Source organism: Crinia signifera, chromosome 11 (assembly GCF_055691185.1).
Source record: "Crinia signifera chromosome 11, ASM5569118v1, whole genome shotgun sequence".
NCBI lineage: Eukaryota > Metazoa > Chordata > Amphibia > Anura > Myobatrachidae > Crinia > Crinia signifera.
In genome coordinates this window covers 76714976-76737306 of record NC_139227.1, presented here as the reverse complement: position 1 = coordinate 76737306, position 22331 = coordinate 76714976, and the positions used below count along the sequence as shown (strand labels likewise).

At 43.5% G+C, this 22331-nt stretch overlaps 1 protein-coding gene across 4 annotated transcripts in view; it reads left to right on the top strand.

Moving 5' to 3' along the window:
• ATG2A (autophagy related 2A) overlaps nucleotides 1-22331 on the top strand; it is a 141524-nt gene that overhangs the window by 88946 nt on the left and 30247 nt on the right. For all 4 annotated transcript variants that reach the window (XR_014465701.1, XR_014465700.1, XR_014465699.1 and 1 more), the window contains exon 28: nucleotides 4976-5146. Coding sequence is in view for 1 of the 4 variants with exons in the window: in XM_083165116.1 (XP_083021242.1) it covers nucleotides 4976-5146 (171 nt within the window). In the remaining 3 variants the exon portion in view is untranslated. The remainder of the gene's footprint in view (nucleotides 1-4975; nucleotides 5147-22331) is intronic.

Sequence of the window (22331 nt, the reverse complement as noted above, 5' to 3'; positions counted from 1 at the left end):
CACTCAGATTCTTTAATCAGGAGTTTTTTAGATCTATCACCCCCACGTGGTGTTTCAGCCACGTGATCGATCATAAAGTACTTGAGGGAGGAGATAGTGTGGCCACACTGTTTGAAATGGCGTGCCACCGGCTGATCAATCTCCCTGCCCCGTAGGGTCAGGTTGATCGCAGACCGGTGGGCCGTCATGCGCTCCCTAAATGTGCGGGAGGTCTGCCCAATGTAGTAAAGACCACATGGGCAGACAATGATGTAGATAACATAGGACATCCTGCAGTGCAACACCTGCCTGATGTCAAACATCTTAGGACCATGTGGGTGCTTGAATTGTTTACAAGACACTATGTGTCTGCAAGTTTCACAATTCCAACAGCTATAGCAGCCTGGAGCCTTGGTGAAAGTGTTAGGGGGTTTTGGTATCCCCATGCCCGTGATATCAGCCTTAACCAGGCGATCACGTAAATTTGGCCCCCTACGAAAGGCTGCCAGTGGTCTGAGTGTATTAAGTCCCGGTAAATCCGGGTCTGTTTTAACAATAGGCCACAGGGCATTGGTGGCATGGCGGATCACAACACTAGCTGTAGAGAAGGTACTGGACCAAGGCAAGACTGCTGCAGAGCTTTGGGATTTAGATTTGAGTAAATCAGATCGAGGAATTTGTAACACCTCCAATTTTTGTGCTTGTAGAATTTTTGGGTCATAACCACGTGTCACAAACTTAGAGATGAGGGTATCCAAGCGTGTTTCCAACTTACTGGGGTCACTGACGATGCGAGCAACTCTCATCATCTGTGACCGTGGAAGCCCCCGTTTCAAAGCCGGGGGATGATGGCTGGATCCAAGCAAAAAGGTGTTTCTGTCAACATCTTTGAAATAAATGTCAGTGCCAATTGTGTTATCACTGATGGTAACAGCTACATCAAGAAAATGAGTAACAGTGCTGCTGTAAGTAGCAGTGTACTTAATAGAAGAATTGCCGGAGTTAATGTCGGCAATCAATGTCGACAGTTGCTCCTGTCCACCCGTCCACAGGATGAAAATATCATCAATGTAGCGGGTGTACAGGAGCAGGCTGTCGCGTACAGCAGGGTTGACAAAAAATTTCATTTCCTCCTCAAAGAACATAAAAATGTTGGCATAAGAGGGGGCCACAGGAGAACCCATGGCACACCCTCTTAGCTGTAAGTAGTACCCCCCGTCAAACAAAAAATAATTACGCTGTAATGTAAGTGTAAGCAATTCAATAAACAGATTGTGATCAAGTAAATCTGGATCCAAATGTTGTACAATAAATTGGCGAGCAGCCTCTACCCCACCATCATGCGGGATGGAGGTGTAGAGGCTGCACACATCGAGGCAAACCATAATAGTGCCTTCAGGCAACACATCAAACTGTTTGAGCAAATGGATAAAGCTCGTGGTGTCCTTCAAAAAGGTAGATTTTAACAACAGTAACGGTTGCAACAAATGATCCAACATTTGGGCAGTGGCTTGATATAGTGAATCGCGGGCCGATATAATTGGCCTCCCGGGAGGTGACAGGGGATTCTTATGGACTTTGGGTAAAGAGTACAACACTGGTACCACAGGGTGTTCTTTGTATAATGCTTTAACTACTTTAGAAGATATTTTGCCATCCTGTTGGGCCCTTTTAAGGATGGAAAGCAGTTCCTGTTGGTACTTTGCAGTGGGATTGGCAGGAAGTTTCCTATAAACCTGGACATCAGCTAGTTGGGCTTGGAGTTCTTGGCGATATTTGGAGACATCTTGTACAACGATCGCCCCGCCTTTATCCGCGGGACGAATAACAATGTCCTCGTATTTACTGAGGGTACTCAAGGCTTGAGCTTCGAGCCGGGTTAGGTTCTTTTTGAACTTCCCCGGAGCCTGAGAAAACTTTGTTATGGAGTCATCCAATAATCTACCAAATGTCTTGATGGAGGGATTCATAGAAACCGGATCAAAGTTTGATCTGGACGTTTTACTCAAAAATTGGTGCATCGGGTCCACCGATGTTGGGGGAGGTGTGGCCTGAAAGTGCTCCTTCAACCTTAATTTTCGTTGTAGCTGATGATGATCTCTCTTCCACGTGAATGGGTCATGAAGATTCGTTGGTACAAATGTGAGGCCCTTATTAAGTACCTGGATTTCTGTAGTGGACAGCTCACGGGATGACAAATTAATGACTACGGATTCATGTTGACACGTCGAGGTGGATTTCGTCGAATTTCTTTGGGCCTGGCCCCCCCTGCGGGTGGGCGCTTTTCGTTGGGCTTGGCTCTGGAGGTAATCTCCTCCCTCAAGTACTTTATGATCGATCACGTGGCTGAAACACCACGTGGGGGTGATAGATCTAAAAAACTCCTGATTAAAGAATCTGAGTGGATCTTTAAGTTGGGTACCATTTATCCCAATGGCCTCAACGAGAAGATTAATTGGAACACTTTGTATTAAATTGCCGTTTATGGTCCATAATTATCTTGTTGTGACTAATATATTTTGTTTAGGATTTTTGAAGCTATGTACATGTAATGTTTTGCTTGTTCCACCTTGTTTATATGTTTTTACTTCATTTATTGTATTTGTGTTTCAGGTTTTCACGCAAAATCAGTCAAGATGCCCAGGGGTCGACACCGTGTCGGCAGGAATTTCTGTGGACCATTCGTGGTATCTGAGGTGGGTCTACTGAGTGGGAGCTCCACGGTAAGACACACCTATTCAATCGTGATACCTGTCTAAGGTCCCCAGTGTCCCTAGCCGCGCGTTGCTGGCTTTCTGGAGCTGGACTGGGGTGCGTTGTTATAGCCTGTTGTGTATCTGTTATATCCCTGGCTGCAGGCGCTCTAAGTGAAGGCGCTCCCAGCGTGTATCACTCGGCAGTGAAGGTGGAACGCTGTGCTTCCTGTTCTGTGAAGCGCAAGCCAGGTGTTGCTTAGCAACTAAGGCTGCGCATCGCGTACCGGAAGTTGTCAGCGATGCACTTCCGCCGGCTGGTTCCACGCTGTTGGCGCGTCCTGGGGTGTCCTGTAGCCAGGTAAGTATAAATTGTTTCTGTAATGTGTTATCCAGTGCTGTAGGTTGGGGCTGAAGAAGGGGGTCACTCCCCGAAACGTTCCCCTGTACACCACAATATATCGTTTTTGCATGTAACCAGTCTCCTGAGTGCCGTTATTGTTCTATCTGGAACATTGGAAGTGCTATATATATATATATATATATATATATATATATATATATATTTATTTATTTGGTACTGCTTTCCTAGCACGGCGCCCACGATCTAGATTGTATGTGTGGGGCTGATATCTCAAGCATCTCATGCATCTTATGTGTTTGTGCGGCATAAGATGCATGAGATGATGCAATCGACGCAATCAACGAGATTTTTACATTGGAATCAATGTAAAAAGGCCCCAAAACCCCAATTTTAATTGCTAACCCCCCTCATAGGTGAAATGGCCCACCCATTGTTAACGCCACCCCACTATTGACGCCAACCCGAAGCGTGGCGAGCGCAGCGGGACGCACCCTCCGACCTTTTCATACCCCCACTATCCACGTCGGCGTGGAGGTGATTTTATATAGTGTGGCGAGCCACCGAGCCCGAAGCGTGGGGAGCGGACGCGGAATACATGTAAAGTAGTCCGCGTCCCCTCGCGGGGCTCGCTGAGCTTGCCACGCTTCGGGCTTGGTGGCTCGCTGCGCACGCCACACTATATAAAATCAACTCACGCCGACGTGGATAGTGGGGGTATGAAAAGGTCGGAGGACGCGTACCGCCGCCGCTCGCCACGCTTCGGGTTGGCGTTGATAGTGCTGGTGGCGTTAACAATGGTTATTGGGGGCTCACGATTTTTTATCTCATGGATCTCATGCATCTTATGGATGCATAAGATCCATGAGATTACAAAATCGGGTCCATCGCGTTGATTGTATGCCTTAAGTACCTTAAACTTAAGGCATACAATCAATGAGACGGGCGCCGTATATATAAAATACACGATGGCTGCAATTTATTTATCCTTTACTTCTTACTATTAATGTATTATATTTCATTTATACAGATGGGTCTTGTCCCATCCTTGCTGGCGGGTCGCCATGGCGTCTGCGCTTGCGACACGCCAGCAAGGAGACTGAGACGCGCGTCCGTCTCCGCCTCAGGGAGACGGGGGGGGTTAGGGGGGGGTTAGGGGGGGTGCGGGCAGTCGGCGGGGACCGTATGAAACGTATGGAAGCGCCGTCGGAAGGGGACGCGCGCGCCTCTCGTGCGCGCGCGTCCCCTTCTCACTATCGCCATGGCGCTGGCGGGGGATGGCGGCTGGCGACGCCAGCGCCATCCCCTGCCAAGATGGGAAAAGACCCATCTGTATATATCATTTTTGTACATTAATAGATTTCAATGGTGTATTCTGATATTTATTAACCTATTTGAAGTATTACTACTTTCACTTTGATATCATTAAGCAGCCAGGCACTTATTCAGGTTGACTTGCAAGACTGCGAATTTCGCAGGGTTGCGAGTCCTCTAGTCGCCGCACACAGAGCCCCTCCCCCCTCGCACGACACTATTACCTGCAGGCGTGCGAAATGATCATTTGCATAATCATCCTTTTGTAGCCTTGAGTCCGCACTCAAAATCATCTGCTGATGACGTCAGATGTCCACATCCGCGTCATCGGGGAATTACCATGCGAACGCCCAGCATTTTCATGGGAACGTTCATGAAATGCTGGGCGTTCCCATGGGAGCAACCCGCAAACCCATGCCCGGCCATCCGCACTGATGAGTGCCAGCGAATAATCTATTCGCCATAGCCTCTCGCACACAGCAGCTGTACATGCGCATAACTGACTACGCGCATGTGCAGTCGCAAAACATCACTCCCCTGCGCTAACACATAGGGGAGCAAGTCAACCTGAATAAGGGCCCCAGTGTCATACACCTTTCATGCAACCTCCTCTGTGTTTGTCCCCCAGACACAGCCTCTCTTTGAACTTCGCTGCTCTAACAATGTCCTCCACATTCACACCTGCGCGGATTCCTGTGCCATACTTGCAAACCTCACACAGTATGTGATGAACAATGGGGATCTGCACTGTCCCTCGAAACCTGAGCCACCGACTGAGATTGCAGGACAGAAGCTCCAGGTACCTGGTCTCCCTCTAGATACAATCTGTGTAGGTCATGTGTAGTGGATCACCAAGTAGTGTAGGCATGGTTGGTACAAGATTCTCTCAGCAGAGTTGGAACTGGAATAAAATAAGGCCAAATATATACAGTATTGTGTATTTAGTGGTTTTACATGGGTGAAAAAGCGATACACACAATGTATACATTTCTTTATTCCAGTTCCATGTGCGCCAGGGGATTCTTGTTACATTTGACATTTGTTTCGGAAGAATTCTGGGTCTTCTCTTCGCTCTTGGCTGCAAATAGGGACCTTGGAATTCATCTTGGAAAATTATTCACCACGTGCGGTTGCGCTGATCTAAGACTATTTGTTGTAACTTGTAGAGACCGGTTGTTTCCACTAATTAAACTTTATATATAGACATCATTTCCCTCTGCAACACTTGCACATCCATGTGAACCCCCTGCTGCAAAATCACACGAGTGGCCAGGGCCATACTTCTTGTTTCTGTGGCTTTTCTATGTATGTTGAATAGCAACATTGGGAGTGCCAAGTCTATTTTGCCAGTACGCGCTGACAAATGCCATGAAAGGGTATATAATGACACTGAAGGTTTGACAGCGTAGGACAGAGCTGGGACTGGGTAGGAGAGAGCTTGAACTTTGTAGGATAATTTACAGCACTTTGTCAGGGAAGCAAATAGAATCTATTACTGCTGACTATTTGGTGTGTATTCTAGGAGTAGCAGGCCCATGTTGCTGAAATAACAATATTTTTGGGGAATTTTTCAGGTGCACAAGTAGTGCAAGGGGTCTGGAAATTACATTCTAAAATGAGTTTGCCAGCAGGACCGTCCCGATCACACGGCTGATTACCCTATTGCTGGCTAGTCCTCCCTTTTATTCTACTTTTAGTTAAAAAGGAGAATTTAAATTCCAATAATAAGTCAACTGTTTCCTGTCTCGCCAGAGTAGGGGACATTTGTGATAGGGTTCAAGTTTGCCAGAGTTGCGGGATGCCAGCTAATTTGGATGGTTTTTTTTTTTAAAGCGGTAATGGGTTGGTTTGGCCTTGTAAATGATTGCCACTTTAACAAAAACGTTGGAGATTGGCCCGCATCTCCGGCAAACTCGGACCCTGTTACATATGCCCCTATAAGTCTGGTCAAATACTGAAATTCTTGTAGCAAAACTATAGCTATATGAAAATGTTTTCATTCTAAAGGCCGGATTCAATTCGCAACTGTAATTAGCCTTTGACATAAAAGTCCAAAGCTATTAAGGTGCGTACACACAGGGGAGATATATTGCTGAGCAATATATTGCTCAGTTTCTCCTTTTCATCCGTGACCAGAGATGGTCGCTGATGAAAGGGAACCTCAGCCGGCGGTGCCGCAGAGCTAATCAGCTGGTCGCAGGAGCAAGCTCCTGCAACCAGCGATTTAGAACGGGGCTGAAAACGGGAGCGCGCACCCGGCGATTTATCGCCGGGGCACACTCCCATCACTGGCAATATGGTCGCCAGCGACCATATTCCCAGCGATATCAGTCCCTATCGCAGCCGTGTGTACACGGCTTAAGCCTTTTTCATTTGCACAGTAATTTTCATGGCTAATTGAATCTGGTCCTTTACAAATTCAACCTATCATGTACCAATTGTGAATTTCTGAAAAACCTGAATAATAGTAGATTTTTTGTGATCATTTTTTTTTTTTATTATTGTCATTTGACACCTTTTAGTAGGAAAAAAATTCTTGCATGCGCAACCAGCTCTGGCTTCCATTATTTATGGTGTGTTCACTTCAGAAGATATCCTTGTTTGCAGATTGTTTAAGATTTTATTGTAAGTGTCTATATTCATAATAGGTTGCTACTGTACAATACTATTTTTTACACTGTAGCATTGAACTGTATATTGGGGCAATAAGGGCAGTGTGCTACAAAAAGAACCATGAGTTAATCTGTGTTAAGCAAAGGAAAACCTTGCTGTATTTCAATTCAGTTCTCCTATTCAGCCTCAGATGTCCCTTGAATAAACAAAACCTTTACTCTGGCAACAGAAATGCTGGCTCTGCTGGGATCAGTGCACCCCAAGCCAAACTAAGTTTAATACTGTTGCCCACCAACGCCAGGTCCACGTTTTGGTTAACAAAGACAGATATTTAAATAAATCTGTTGCACTTTTGGGGTACACGTATGGTACTGTAGCTTGGGTACATTGACCTAGCCCTTATTCGGATGCATCCGGGCTCCAACACACTCACAGCACGTTAAGTTAGGCAGCCTCTGGTTTACCTCTTTATACATGGGGTTTTCTCTGTCTGCCTCATGCAGTTTTGTCACAAGACCAAGAGGTTTAGTGAAGAAATTTGGGGCATTGCAGCAATATGCAGACCCTGGTCCAAAGTCGAGACAGAGTGGTCAATTGCCAGCAGCAGCACCACCATCTCATGATTTCCTGTGGTTTCAACAACCTAGTAACATGAGCCAGTTTGAGTATATTGAAGCCACCTTCTCTTCAAGGTAAATCTAAACCGCTGAGCCTCCACAGACATGTATGGTGATCAGCTTCTCCACCCAGACTTCTGGTTGCCATTTTCTTGAAGGTGGTGAGGTACCCTTCTGTCAGTCAGCTGACATTTTCTGAATATTGAGCACCTCCTTAGGATTTGTTTTTGTTGCATCTGTATCAGCTGCTACCGCTGCTCATGAGAGTTCTGAATATCTCCTCCATTTTAGCTTCTTTGTCGGGAGGGAAGCGGAATGTAGCTTCTCGTTAGCCCCGTACACATGGGACGATTTTAGCCAAAGTCGCCGAGGATATGGTCACTGAGTGTGCATACAGGGCCCGCAACCGGCGGCTTCCCACGGCAGAGTGTCTCATTTTCAGAAGCGTCCATCGCTGGTCGCTGATGGAAATGAGACACTCAGCATTTTGGTTGCTGAGCCACCAATCGCTCTGTGAGTATGAAGCTTTAACATCCCATGTACTGTACTGACACTATTTGCCAAAAAGACCATTGATAAACACCTTTGATAAACCTGCAGTTGGCAGTGAAACACGTTAGTTGGACAGCTTAATCTTCACGCCCAGGACCTAACAGTGTGGACCACCTTGCCCAGCGTGAACTTATTGATACCAGGTACCCCTTGTTCCTATTGAATCATTGTGGCGGACACTGCTCCCCGAATCCTCCAGTGGCATAATATCATCTAGCCAACAAGGTGGGAGGACATTGTTTCCAGCGAGCAGAAGCCTTTCCCCAGTTTCTATTTTATCCACTTGGCGGACACCGCACTCTGGACTACCTTGGTGGCTGTGGTCCAACATAGACCACTAAGGCAAATTGCCAGCTAAAGCGGAAGCCAACGGTTCTTTTCCTCCAACGGCCAATACAACGCCGCAACATCTAGAGAGGACAACCATCATCCCCATAAAGTGGATCTCATTGGACTACAAAGGTCACCCACAAAATCGGTAAAGTGAACTCACCCGTGACCAATTATATTCCCCAATTTTCTTGTTCCCCTCACCATATCCATCTTCCTGTGGCGTGATTTTAATCATATATTATTATTGTGCATCATACTGTATATTGTTTAGATATTTGCTTTTATTTATTGACAGTTAAATTTTTCTTTATATCAAATTATTGGTTTAATTTATTAGCGCTGCTCACATGCCTTGTGCGTGATTGGTTTTGTGTGCTTTTTCATTTGGGATTGACTACCCCCACATTTTGAGCAGCAGCTTCCATTTAGAACCACAGTTACTGACATAGCGCCTGATTTACTTCCTTGTGAAGTTTCTTTCTGTATTTGCCTAAAAGAATCTGTGTAGTGGAAGCACACAATAACTCTGGGCTTTTCCACTATGCTTTATTCCATCAGGATGACCATAGACCAGCAACCATTATACAGTAAAATGTTCATGGTCCAGTCACTGAATAAAAGACATTTACTCCATAGTCACCAACCAGCTTAACCTAAATCCCACAAGAGTCCTTCTATACCTTAGAAGACTCCTCCTCTTCCCAGACTGACAGGCAAATGAAACTCCCACCTTGCCTTCAAAAGGAAGCTCCTAAAAGCTGCTGTGGTTCATTAATCACTTGCTTTCAGCTTCCCCAGGCTGGAGAGGAGAACTGCAATGACATTTACTGTTAGATTTAAAATCATGTGAAATCATTTTATTTTATTTTTATTTATGTAAATAAAGATAACCATTATCATTTATCACTATGTTCCTGCTTTTTTTGAAGATCTAACATGTTTACAACCTTCTACAGTCTTATTAGTTTATTTTCTGTGATTCTGGCACATAACAAGGCCTCATGTGACCTTCGATGATAAACAACTCTTTTGACAGGCGTCCAAGTTCAGCGGATGCTCACTCCCTAAATTCCATGCTATGATGCTTTGTGGCTTCAGACTTCTGGTTTTTGGCACCTGCAGTCCAAACACTTTATTCTAAGCAATATAATTAATCTAAGTGTGGTAAACACACAGACATTTAACGACTGCCCATTGAGAATGTGGGGAATAGTCTTATTTCCCCAAGGAATGTTGTAGGCATGTAGTGTTCATTCTAGCACCCGCTATCTTTGAAAACCCATGTAGTTCCTCTTCCCTGCCTGTGGTGTCACTGTCTGCTGTTTCTAGCACAGGTCAGTTTGCATATCAGTGCTGATATACAGGCCACACTGTGCTAGAAGCACTACAACAGACAGCGACACCCCAGGTAGGGAAGAGGAACTGCATGGGTTTTCAAAGATAGCGGGTGCTAGAATGAACACTAGGCATGTCTCTGTTACATCATGAAGTTTTGTTGTTGGGGATTATATTATGCAATATTGCTGGATTATTTCTGGTTTGTACTCACTAGTATGACTGGGATAGGGAGTAATCGCAAGGCCACCCCTGATGAATGAATGACTTTGTCAGGTGAAATGATCAGGGGCACGGTCTGTACCATTTTGCAGATTTTGATACAGAGCTCTCCATTGCATATGGTTTATCTTGTATGTTAGAAAGAGGTTCAGGACCAGAGAATGGCTAAATAAAACAAGCTTTTGCAGATACTTGCCCTTGTCCAGGGTTACTCCATTAAGGCTGCATCTGAATGGGCTTCACAACAGGATTCCTCTTCTGATTTTTTTATTTCTCGCATAGAGTTTGAGGGTCAGATGGTCAGAGGTCAGATGGATTTTTTTCATTTATTCTCTGTCAGTTGGTATCTATTCACATTAGTAGGTCATCCCATTGAAATCACTGGATAGTGTACAGCATTGTAAATCAATATATAAACTAGAAGATAAAGAGAAAGCTATTGTTCAAAAAGGGATTTCTGAATGATATATTTCACAATACTGTCTATTGTGTACACTCAATATCGTTAACTATATCTGCCTTGATCCCGTGTTCTAGTGTGTATGGGGCTTTAGGGTGAAAGCCTGGAGATACTGAGTAGAAATCAGTGTGGTAAAGTAAAGATGAAAACTGCCCTGACCATATGAATTTCAGGTGTGGTATAGGGTACCGACATCGGGATCCCGACTGCCCGGACTCAGACAGCATGGTGAGCACAACATGGTGTCACTACGCTCGCCACCTATTCTATTCTCCCTCTATGGGAGAATAGCCGGTGGCCGTCGGGCAACCGTCTGTCTGAGTTTTGACAGTCGGGATACCGATGTTAGGTAAATGACTGTCGGAATCCCGACTGTCGGGACCGCGTCCGGCACCCATGAATTTCTGCCTCCCTCTGATGAATGACAGCTTGTAACCTGCATATGAAAGTACACGCACCCTCTCACTGATGCGTTCCCATCCCTCGTGGATCTTTGTCAAGGCAGGAGAGCATCAGTGCTCCTTTCTGCCTAAATATCATGATCAGTAATTGAATGGAGGAAAAGTCTGAATGATAATTGTTTTAAATAAGACATGTTCCACAGTTCCCATCCCTACAATAAAAAATACTGTATAATAAAGATGCTAATATTTATTGCAAAGTCCATAGGGCAGGCATGACCAAGCTCTGTCCATCCAGCTGTTATGAAACTACACATCCCAGCATGCCTTGTCATAGTTTTAGCATTCCCTAATAACAAAACTGTGCCAAGGCATGATGGGACTTGTAGTTTTACAAAAGCTGAAGGTCCATAGTTTGGCCATGCCTGCCATAGGGTATAGAAAATTCTAACCTCTGTAATCCTGTGACTGCGAGTTCTGTGCGTCACGTTTTTTCAGTGAGATAGCCAAATAGCTCAGATGTGTTCTCCACCAGTGATATTAACACATCCAATTATCTGTTACATTGCAACCAGACGGAGATTTCCAGTTATTACCAAACACCTCTCCAATAGCACTTGTTCTCTAACATCAAAGGTACTGTGTCATAACAAGGATCATGTTTTCCACAGGCTCTGGGCGCCAACATCAGCATAGTCTATGAAAAACCTTTATTTTCAATGACCCCATTGTAACTGGTTGTGTGTGCCGTATACCGTCACAGGGATTATCAAGCAGCTCCGGGGGACTTCTTCACAAATAATATTGTAATATTTGGCAGTCTGATATTTGTTTCCAATTATTTAAACTGTTTCTCTGTGTAGAGGTCTGAATAAGTAATACAGTCCTGCAATTTTTAATCCCAATGGTTATATGGACTAGAAAGAAATCCTCATATCAGACACACATAGTTCAAGAGCATATAAAATAAAAATTAGTTACTTGTGTATTATCACAGCGCCCGTTACGCAGTTAGCGTAGCGTCCCTGTCAGAATAGGCATAGTGTTCCCGCGGCCAGCATAGTCAGCGTAGTGTAGTGTTCCCGCCCGTTCGCGCCTAGCCGGAGCTTACGTAGTTGGCATAGTCAGTCAGGCATCCCTGTTCGTATCAGCATCGTGTTCCTGCCCGTTTGCGGCCAGTAAGAGCTTACATAGACAGCTTAGTCAGTCAGCGTTACGTAGTTAGCGTAGTCAGTCAGCGCTTATTACATTGTGTGGGAACCATTGACCATGTTAACCTGCCTGACATGACAGGTGTGAATGTGTTCCTGAAACACCCCCACTATCCACGCCAGCCCGAAGCTTGGTGAGTGGACGCGTTACGTGTCCTCCCAACCTTTTCATACCCCCACTATACACATCGGCTTGGAGTTGATTTTATAAAGTATGGCGAGCAACTGAGCCCGAAGCGTGGCGAGGGGCCGCGGAATACATGTAAAAAAGTCTGCGTCCCCTCGCGGGGCTCGCTGTGCTCACCACACTTTATAAAATCAACTCCGACGTGGATAGAGGGGTTGTGAAAAGGACGCGTAACGCATCCCCTCGCGGGGCTCACTGTGCTCACCACGTTTCGGGCTTGCGTGGATAGTGGGGGTTTAAAATTGTGGGCTTTATTGTGCATGAGATGCACTTGCGGCCGCACCCCAACTTTGTGCTGGAGACGCACGTGCTGCCGAACCCCTAACCCTGGCGCAATACCACAGGAGCGTCTGAGACACTCCTGCGTCTCAGACAGATGGAGCGCCTCTCCGACAGCGCCCACATGATCATGCCGGCGCTGTGTGAGAGGCGCTCACTAGGCTTGCCAGGGACGCCGGGGACAGAGCTGCAGCTCCTGGGTACAGTACAGTGACTAGCTGCCTGACGGGGTTACTATGTTGACTATGCCGGGCTCCTGTGGAGTCACTACGCTGACTGCGCTAGGCAGCCGTTGGGTCATGGCTATGAGAATATGTAATGAGCCTTAAAATAGACAAACAAGACATACAACAAATAACATGGAAATAGAATATTTGAGGCATTAGTAAGAGGCAATATTATAATGTCTTTAGTGAAGCTTATATGGCTTAAGTATCAAATGTCTCTTTAGAGTGAGGCAATATAGTCATAGTTACCAGTCCCAGTTATAGGTATATGGGTCTCCTCTGGATATTTGAAAAGACACCGTTCCTTTTTCAGATCTTGCTACCTCCCTTTGCTGCGGGCGGTGCGCTCCAGGTGCTGAGTGTCCAGATGGTCAAATTCCTTTTTAGCCCAGATTCAGAGACCACTTTGATTGTTATATTGCTGGTGACCGGACTGCATGGGGCTCCACAATACGCATTTCTCTGCCTTAGGAAGTAGGTCCTCAGATACATTTGAGGAAGCCGCTGACCTACTTTTTGTAATGGGCCTAGCAGAGTATGACCAGGTTTAATGGGGGTAATCCTAGTGGATTGTGTAATTTTTTTGAATGTTTTATTTTTTGTTTATAATGTAAATTTCGGTACTTGTGTAGTTTCACGGTGGCAGCTTACGCTATGTTTGAAGCTAGGTTATTAGCATAGCCCAGTGGCTGCCACAGCAGGCAGCGACACCCCAGGCAGGGAACAGGAACTGCATGGGTTTTCAAAGATAGCGGTTGCTAGAATGAACACTATAAATATAAAACTGCATTGCTTTATACTGTATAATTGTTGTTATTAGCAATCTATAAAGAGTTGTGGAGCAGTTACTGTCAATTCTTCAATGGACCTATTCTACATCTTCATATAATGGGCCAGATTCTCTAAGCTACAAAAGTGATAAAATGGAGAGTGATAAAACAGCCAGCCAATCAGCTCCTACCTGCCATGTCACAGACTGTGTTTGAAAAATGTCAGGCAGGAGCTGATTGGCTGGCTGGTTATCACTCTCCATTTTATCACTTTTGAAGCTTAGAGAATCTGCCCCAATATCCGTTGTATTTTCGAAATACGGCAAATTGACCAGGAACACGGTGTTATTAACTCTTAGAAGTTTGTTTACAAAGAGGCAGGTCTACATATACTACAGTTGACATCCATGTTTGCCATACTGTCATTTGGAGCCGATTTCTAGTCATCATTTCTTTTCTTGTTAATATGCCAATTTTGTCAGTTTCAATGCATGTTTTGGAAAGAACTCTTTATCCTTTTCTTCCTCTGCCTTCCTGGGGTCATTTGGCCTAAATCCACAAGTAGATTCCATTGTACAAGCGCATTACATCTAAGGATATCATTTTCCTTTTCTGTCGTGTAACATGACCTGGGAGGTGTTTTCCATTTACCTGCGTGTTCTTGGATCATGAACTCAGACAGTACTTTAAATTCTTTTAAGAATGTTTTTGTCTAGATTTCTCAAGGAATGCCCGAAACCAAAGTAAGAGTATATCTTGATGGTGGTTAGCAAAAGTAGTTTGGTACAATTGATTTCCAAATAATTTTAATATGTGCTCAAATCTTAATAGAGTAAAATATTATAACTGCTCCATAGTATATTTAAATACAATTGATTGCAATGAAAACCCTCAATATGTATATATGCTCTAATTTTTTTTCTGGAGTACCAGTAATAAGGTAATGAAAAGTATATAGCTCCTTTTCAAAGAAACCTAAGTATATTTTCCAAACAGTCAGCATATAATAATAACAATGCCCATCGGAAGATTTGTTGGAGTTGATTCCAGCTTAAACTCTAATATACACTAATACGATCTCCATATAGAGCAGCACAAAGTCTACCTGATTATCACACTACTAGATCCCATATTCAGTTATAAAATTTGATCTAACACAATTCGAAAACCCATGAATGATAGAGATCATCTGTCATTGGCTAAAACAGTTACATATCATAGACCGAGATGAGCTGCAGTGTGATTGGCTGTAATTGAGGGAAATCAAATTAATAGGTGATTATTCATTGCAAGAGTATTTCACCTGAATAATTTATGTTAAACAAATTAGCGAAATGCGTGTCTGGTAATAGGCCTGTGCATAGAGAAAACTTTCAAACACTTTACATGGTTTGAAATTACGCTGCAAATCAACAGTCACTTTTGCATGTAGCCCTTTGCCTTTTACCAAACATTACGCTTAGTGTGTATTGCCTCAGACGTGTTGCATCATTGCATAACAGCAGATGTGACTTCTTTCTATGATTTAGGGTTAAGTGGCCAGCCTGCTCTCGCATCCTGCTGTTCACTGCATCTGTTCATAGTGTGATAGTAGAACCAGACACAGAGTCATCCTGATCAGCTTTAGCTGAGGAGGTCTTGATGCAAACACCTCATTGAGGTTGTTAGGGGTCTATGAATTGGGCCTTGGAATGAGATGGAGTGGTCGGAGGTGGGGTGCGAGACGTTCATTTTCTAGCTGTCCTTTTTCAAACACAGCCTTTAACATGACAGCTGATTGGCTGGTGTTTTATCTATCTCAAAGTCTTAGTAGATGTACCCCTTTTTTATGACTTGACTAGATGGAAAAGTTGTTCTTATCTGTAATTGCATATGTGATGTGATAGAAAATACAACCTAATGTATTTATTGTAATAATGATTATTACTTACAACCCTGGAGAGAGAAATTACCAAACATATTGTGCCTTATTCTAGTTCACTCTTTGTGACAAAATCCTTCTTAGATTTATTATTTGCAGTTTCTTATATAGCGCAGCAGATTCCGTTGCGCTTAGATGGACACAACCATGTGCACTGCAGGGGGGCAGATGTAACTTGTGCAGAGAGAATTAGATTTGGGTGAAGTTTTACTTCAAAATGAGATCTATATTGCAGTGTAAAAATAAAGCAGTCAGTATTTACCCTGCACAGAAACAAAATAAGTCACCCAAATCTAATTCTCTCTGCACATTTTACATCTGCTCCCTTGCAGTACACATGGTTTTGTCCATCGAAGAAGGATTTTGTCAGAGTGAACTAGAATAAGGGCCATTGTCTTCTCATTTTACAAGCACAGCCTGTAAAATAAAAATTAGGAGATGTTTGGTTGGAGCTTTACCTCTCTATATTTCTCCCCTATATAAACACAAAAAGAAAGATTGCTAAGCGCTAGAGGGCCACTGTGCAGTAAAACCAAAAGAGGGGAGATTTTTGAGAAGTGCGTATTTGAAATATATAAATAAAACTATGATTATCCCAACAGAAAATGATAGTAAAAAACAATTGGGTCTTTCATTCGGGCAGCTATCTTATGTACTGTAGGTCCTTAGACCACATAGTAGCTTACAAGACAAAGAATATAGACAAGACCGCGCTAAAATGAAGACCGATTTAATAAAGAATATATTCAACAAAATAAATAAAAAAAATACATGTATTCACTTGCGTAAAATTATAAGGTCACTGTTCATAATGAGGTTAATGAGATGAATTAAGTATGGTAAAGTCTCTATAAAATGAGATGAATATGATCAAGTCTCTATGGTCATGCAAATGTTAGTTTGGTTAGTGGGTTAGACATCACAGTATTCCATGTTGAGAGAATCTTCTTGCTTGTGTATTTAGAGGTTAGTATCTGAATGGCATCATGATGGTTAGAATACAAATGTTAGTGTTCATATATTCACCACTCCTATTGTGGCGGATGCAGCAATGTTGGCTTGTAGCAGATGCAATAAATTATGCATAGGCCACCTGGGTAATTACTTTGATTGACTGCTCCTGGCTTAGTTAGCACTCCATTCGGCCAAAGCGGAACTCCGTCTCTGCAGTGACAACCTCCGGTGGTTGTGAATAGAAGAGCTGGTACCATAAATATTCACTTACGCGTTTCTCCTCCATAACGCACTTGGCGGCTTCCTCAAAGAGTATATGTGAGCCCTATGCTCGCAGGAAAATACAGTTATGCTCAGAGAGAAATAACAGTACATTTCACCCCATATTTGCAAAAAGCTATTTTTGAATCTCATCCATTTAATACAGGGCAAGTTTCTAATGTACAGTTCACTTGCATGACTAGAATGTTCTAAATTGATATGGCCAACATATCCACTTATCCAATCATTTGATTAGTAATGTATGCATGGCCATGTGCCACCAGAGCCTTGGATCTTCTGGCTTCTAAATTTCACAAAATAATTCACTGATTATTTATATTACTCAAATTTAAGTTTTTTTTTTTTTTTCTTTTCACTGAATTTAAAAATTTGGACATCACAAGTGCAAAATATTAGAATACAGAAAAAGCACAGTTCGACCACTCCTGTAGGCTTAGTTCTAGTGGCTTTAATCAGTCTCTTGGAAACCAGCCAGATGTGCAGGCCAGGAGGCATCATGCTGGGCTGTGTTTTTGCTCTTGATTGAGGCAGCTGAGTTCAGAGCTTTGCTTGGCTACTCAACTTGTGATGCTTGGCTATACAGCCTTTTTAGGGATTTTCCTTTGACAGTTCTTTTGTGGGTTGGACTCGGCCTGAATCTGTTATTTTGGTACCGGCACTGTTCTACTCAGTGGAGTTCATTCACCTGGGCTATCTTGAAGATCTTCTACCATGTATCCACTGTTCAACTAATCTGTTATATTCAAAAATCTTGTTACCTTTCTGAATGTCTCTAGTGTTGTCTGGTCATTGCTATTTATTTGGCATATTTAGATAATGCAATAGTTTTAGTGCCATTGAATTAAATAGTGCTTTCGCTAGTGTTTTACTTCCTAATGCCGTTTCTGAAGTGTCCTGTTCCCCATCTGTGATCTTGAGCCTCCACTACTGAAGTCCTGGCAGCGGCCGAGTACCAGTGAAAGATGGTAATTCTGGAAAAGGGGGGTTATTATAGGTGAAGTACTCTGCAAGTTGGTTCTGCAGGCTCAGGATTACGGTAGGCACTCATAACAACGACATCGTTTTTGACTTTTTCAAGCCCATAATTAAATTACATAAAAGTTTAAGAGTTGTAGTCCTTTTTGATGTCCATATATGTAGAAAGTGCTATAAAAATGTGGATACCCAAGGTTAAAAAAAGCCATTCAAATTTGGATTTATTGACACATCTGTATATATGTGTTTTGACTATTCAAAAAAGACATACCGTTCATTGTCCCTGATTCTGGTTCATATGCTCCCCTGCGCGTTCACATAGGGGAGCGATGTTTAGCAACTGTACATGCGCATAAACTTTTATGCGCATGTGCAGCCGCTTTGTGCGAGCGGGTGGGGTGAATTGCTTATTCACTGGCCCATTCGCACTTAGCAGTGCGGGTAGGGGGTGTGGGAGTTTCCATGCTAATGCGGCCGTGATGCGGGGCATCTTCCCATACAGGGACAACGCAGATCTAAGACACCAGAGAGGTGTCTTAGGTCTGCGAGCGCTGTAGAATTAATTTGATGGTCAGCCGGAAAACGGCTTTTGAGAAGGGGGGGGGGGGGTGGGCGTTCGGTGGGCACATTTAAATGACCCGCTAAGCTGCGAATCGCACAGCTTTGCAGGTCAACCAGAATGACCGCCATTAATCAGTTATGTTGTGCACAAAATCACATTTGTTGTACAATCAACAGCTTTATATAATTAGAGAAATATGTAGCACAAACCTACAGAATGATGATACATTTATGTATAAAATGAAATAAGAAATGGAATAAAAAAAAGGAGTGAAATATATAAGAAACAGGCCAAAAGTAAAGTAGAAATAAACTCTGGAATAAAAAGGATTAACCTGTAATAAAAAATGTAATATTCAGTGATAAATAAGAGTGAGTAAAGGATGTATAGGTTTAAATAGTAATGAATACATGTGGAAGAAATCCGGAGATGTGATATCTTAATGGTGTTATTTATAAATCAAAGTTGTGTCAAGTGTATTGTGAACTATAAAAGCAGTATTTGAACCTATGTACTACTGAAAGTATGAAGGCAATAATCTGACACAAAACACAGGTGTCCCGGCAACAGTAATTGAGTTAGCTCTCTTGGGAATCAGTATAGGGGATGGAAGAAAATAAATGCTTTTTCAGCTCATATTTGCAGTGCCACCACTCCAGGAGGGTGTGGATCGTTTTATCGACCACACTTAGGTCGATAGTCAATAGGTCGACACTGTTGGGTCGACAGGTGTCTTGGTTGACATAGGTGATGGTCGACATAGGACAATGTCGACATGGGTTTAGGTCGACCTGGGTTATGTCGCAAGGTCGACATGGTTTATTTTATTGTTTTTTTTTACCCGAAAGTCGACAGTCGACATGGACACAGTTGGAAGGCAGCCGCTTGCTATGCTTCTAGCACGGTGCCTCGCACTCGGCACACTATTTTATTCTCCCACCACGTCCTAGTGGATGGTAGGGCATGAAATACCGCCTGTCAGCACATGTCGGCTCAAAAAAACTGTAAAAAAAAACATGTCGACCTTCCGACCTGTCGACATAAACCATGTCGACCTAATACTAAGTCGACCTAGACACCTGTCGACCTTCCCCGCTGTCGACCCAACGGTATCGACCTAATGACTATCGGCCTAAGTGTGGTTGATAATTTGACCGTATCCCTTCAGGGAGGCAATAACTTAACAACACGTAATTAATCATGTCAACACTTGTCACAATATTAAAGTTGATATTATGAATTCCATAAAATGTTGTATCAAACAATAATAATGATCCTTCAGTATAATTAGAAATATTCGGTACTCTTTACCTAGCACGGCGCCCACGATTTTGATCGTGGGCATCGCAGGTAAAAAAATCGCGGTCATCGCGGGCATTAAATGCACTAAAAATTGGGTGCGACGCGATGCCCGCGATTTCCCATAGGGACCAATGTTAAATTTCTCAATTGACCCGATTTTACTGTTCAATGCCTCAATTGACACGATTTTTCCATAGGAAACAATGTTAAATGGCCCACAGAGGCCAAATAGCCACCCTGAAGTGTGAAATGGCCCCCACAATTGTTAACGCCACCCCACGATCAACGTCAACCCGAAGCGTGGCGAGCGCAGCGGTACGCGTCCTACGACCTTTTCATACCCCCACTATCCACGTCGGCGTGGAGTTGAGAATAGAATAGTGTTGCGAGCGCAGCGAGCCACCGAGCCCGAAGCGTGGCGAGGGGACGCGGATACCTTCACAGGTAAACGCGTCCCTTCGCGGGCTTCACAGGTATCCTCGTCCGCTCGCCACGCTTCGGGCTCGGTGGCTCGCTGCGCTCGCCACACTATTCTATTCTCAACTCCACGCCGACGTGGATAGTGGGGGTATGAAAAGGTCGTAGGACGCGCACCGCCGCCCCTCGCGGGCTCGCTGCGCTCGCCACGCTTCGGGTTCACGTTGATCGTGGGGTGGCGTTAACAATTGTGGGGGCCATTTCACACTTCAGGGTGGCTATTTGGCCTCTGTGGGCCATTTAACATTGATTCCTATAGAAAAATCGTGTCAATTGAGGCATTGAACAGAAAAATCGGGTCAATTGAGAAATTTAACATTGGTCCCTATGGGAAATCGCGTCGGTCGCGTCGCACCCGATTTTTTAGTGCATTCAATGCCCGCGATGACCGCGATGGGCGCCGTGCTAGGTAAAGAGTACCAAATATTCTTAGCTAAAGGATTAGGTTGTGCAAGGCTTTAGTCTCCTTTTTCTTTGAACTTCTCAAGAGTTTCTTCCCGGGATTCATCTGTCTGGAAAAATGTCAATACATTTGTTTTCTTATACAATTTAGGGTGTTTTCGTCTTGAGCACATCTGTTTGGGTGATCAAAGGGTTCCTTTGTCTGTCCTTGTGGCTTATACTTACACTTTATATCACATAAGCGCATACGTCATTGGTTCCCAAACTTTAGTTATGGCACCCTAGAGCATCAGAATTCTATTCACAGCACCAATAGGCCAAAAGTTTCTTACTGGGAAATGTAAAAATAAAATGTTAAATTAAGTAATGTTTATATAGGATTCACCTGTTTGTCCACATATTTTATGATTGGCAGCCACCAGTACTGTATATTAAATATTAACCATTTGAATTGATCTTGGACCACCAATCCATGGTACCTCTGGGGACCCACTGGCATACCTTCTTTTCTGTAAAGTAACAGGGGTGGGAAATGTTTGGGTATGTGGGGAGGGTGTATTCATCACTCATGGCAGTGGGCACTCTCAGTGGGGGGACACGCACGACACATGTGTGTACCACTGTATGACTGTCACTGCACATCATAGAGTTTTGTAGGATAATGGAGTAGAGAACAATAAATGCAAATAAAATATTTGATTACTAGACCTGAAATTTGTTGCTAATAATAACCTTCTCATGGCTTAATAACCTTTTCTATGTGAATTTATATTGAAAAATCATGGGTGGTTATTGAAAGATGATATCCTGTTTGCAGGCAGCTGGTATAAAGGGGGTGTGACTGCGTTGTGTAGGGCATGTGGTCATGCCACTTTTGAAATTTTCATCTCCATTTGTAAATGCTGCGTTGGAGCAAAGGGGATGTAATGACACCATTATTGAGGTGCCTCTTTAGCAGGCCTTTGCCCCCAGCTACTCTCTGGTTAACCTCCTGCTTTACATGTGTAATAATTATAGCGGCAATGAACCCACTCGCTTTAGGCAACATTGTGGGTCACTAGCAACTCGTGCTGCTTCTTTATATTGCTAATTACAGCCAAGACTAAAGGTGCCCATACACGTACCAATTACCCGGTACTTTTTGTGCTAAAATAGCATCGTTGTGCATGCACAACGATGCTATTTTAGCACAAAAAAAACCGGGTAATTGGTACGTGTATGGGCACCTTACAACTTGATCGTTTGTTTCATGTCGTTCTTTGTCATTTCTTTGTGATGCCATCAATGGATAGTGCCGAGTAATATGTTGGTGATTTGTAGAAACTACAATAATGGCCATAATTGTTGTGAAAGGCAAGTAAAGGATAGCATACTCTATTTGTTAACTGTAATAATATCAGAGAAGTCATGGCAACGCCCCTAGCTATAATTCTTAGTGGAATATACAGATCAGCGATTTAAGATATATATATAAGGAAAACATCTCCACTGTGAGTGATTACTGGAGGTGATGTCATTATAATACAGTCTTCATTGAGAAAGATTAGTGGCTAGTGGTGATGTCACGGTAACAGAATGTCAAACACCTGCCTTCATTTAACATTCTTTTACTTTTCCAAGTGTTATTTTTCCTGTCTGTACTTCTGGGAAAGCTTACAAAAACTGACCAGCAGCGAATCTATTGTCAGCCATCGGCTACGTTATGGTTTTACGGACAAAATCTGACAAATAGAAGCTGACATCTTGTAGTACTAAGCAAGACATACTTGCTGGCCTGTGTGCACAAGAGTGATTTCAGCGGCTCATGAGATTTGTGTTAATACTGCTGTTGGGGCAGAGAGCGTTAAAGACACAAATTTGAAAAAAAAAATGCACGTCTGCAGTACAATTTTTATTTATTTA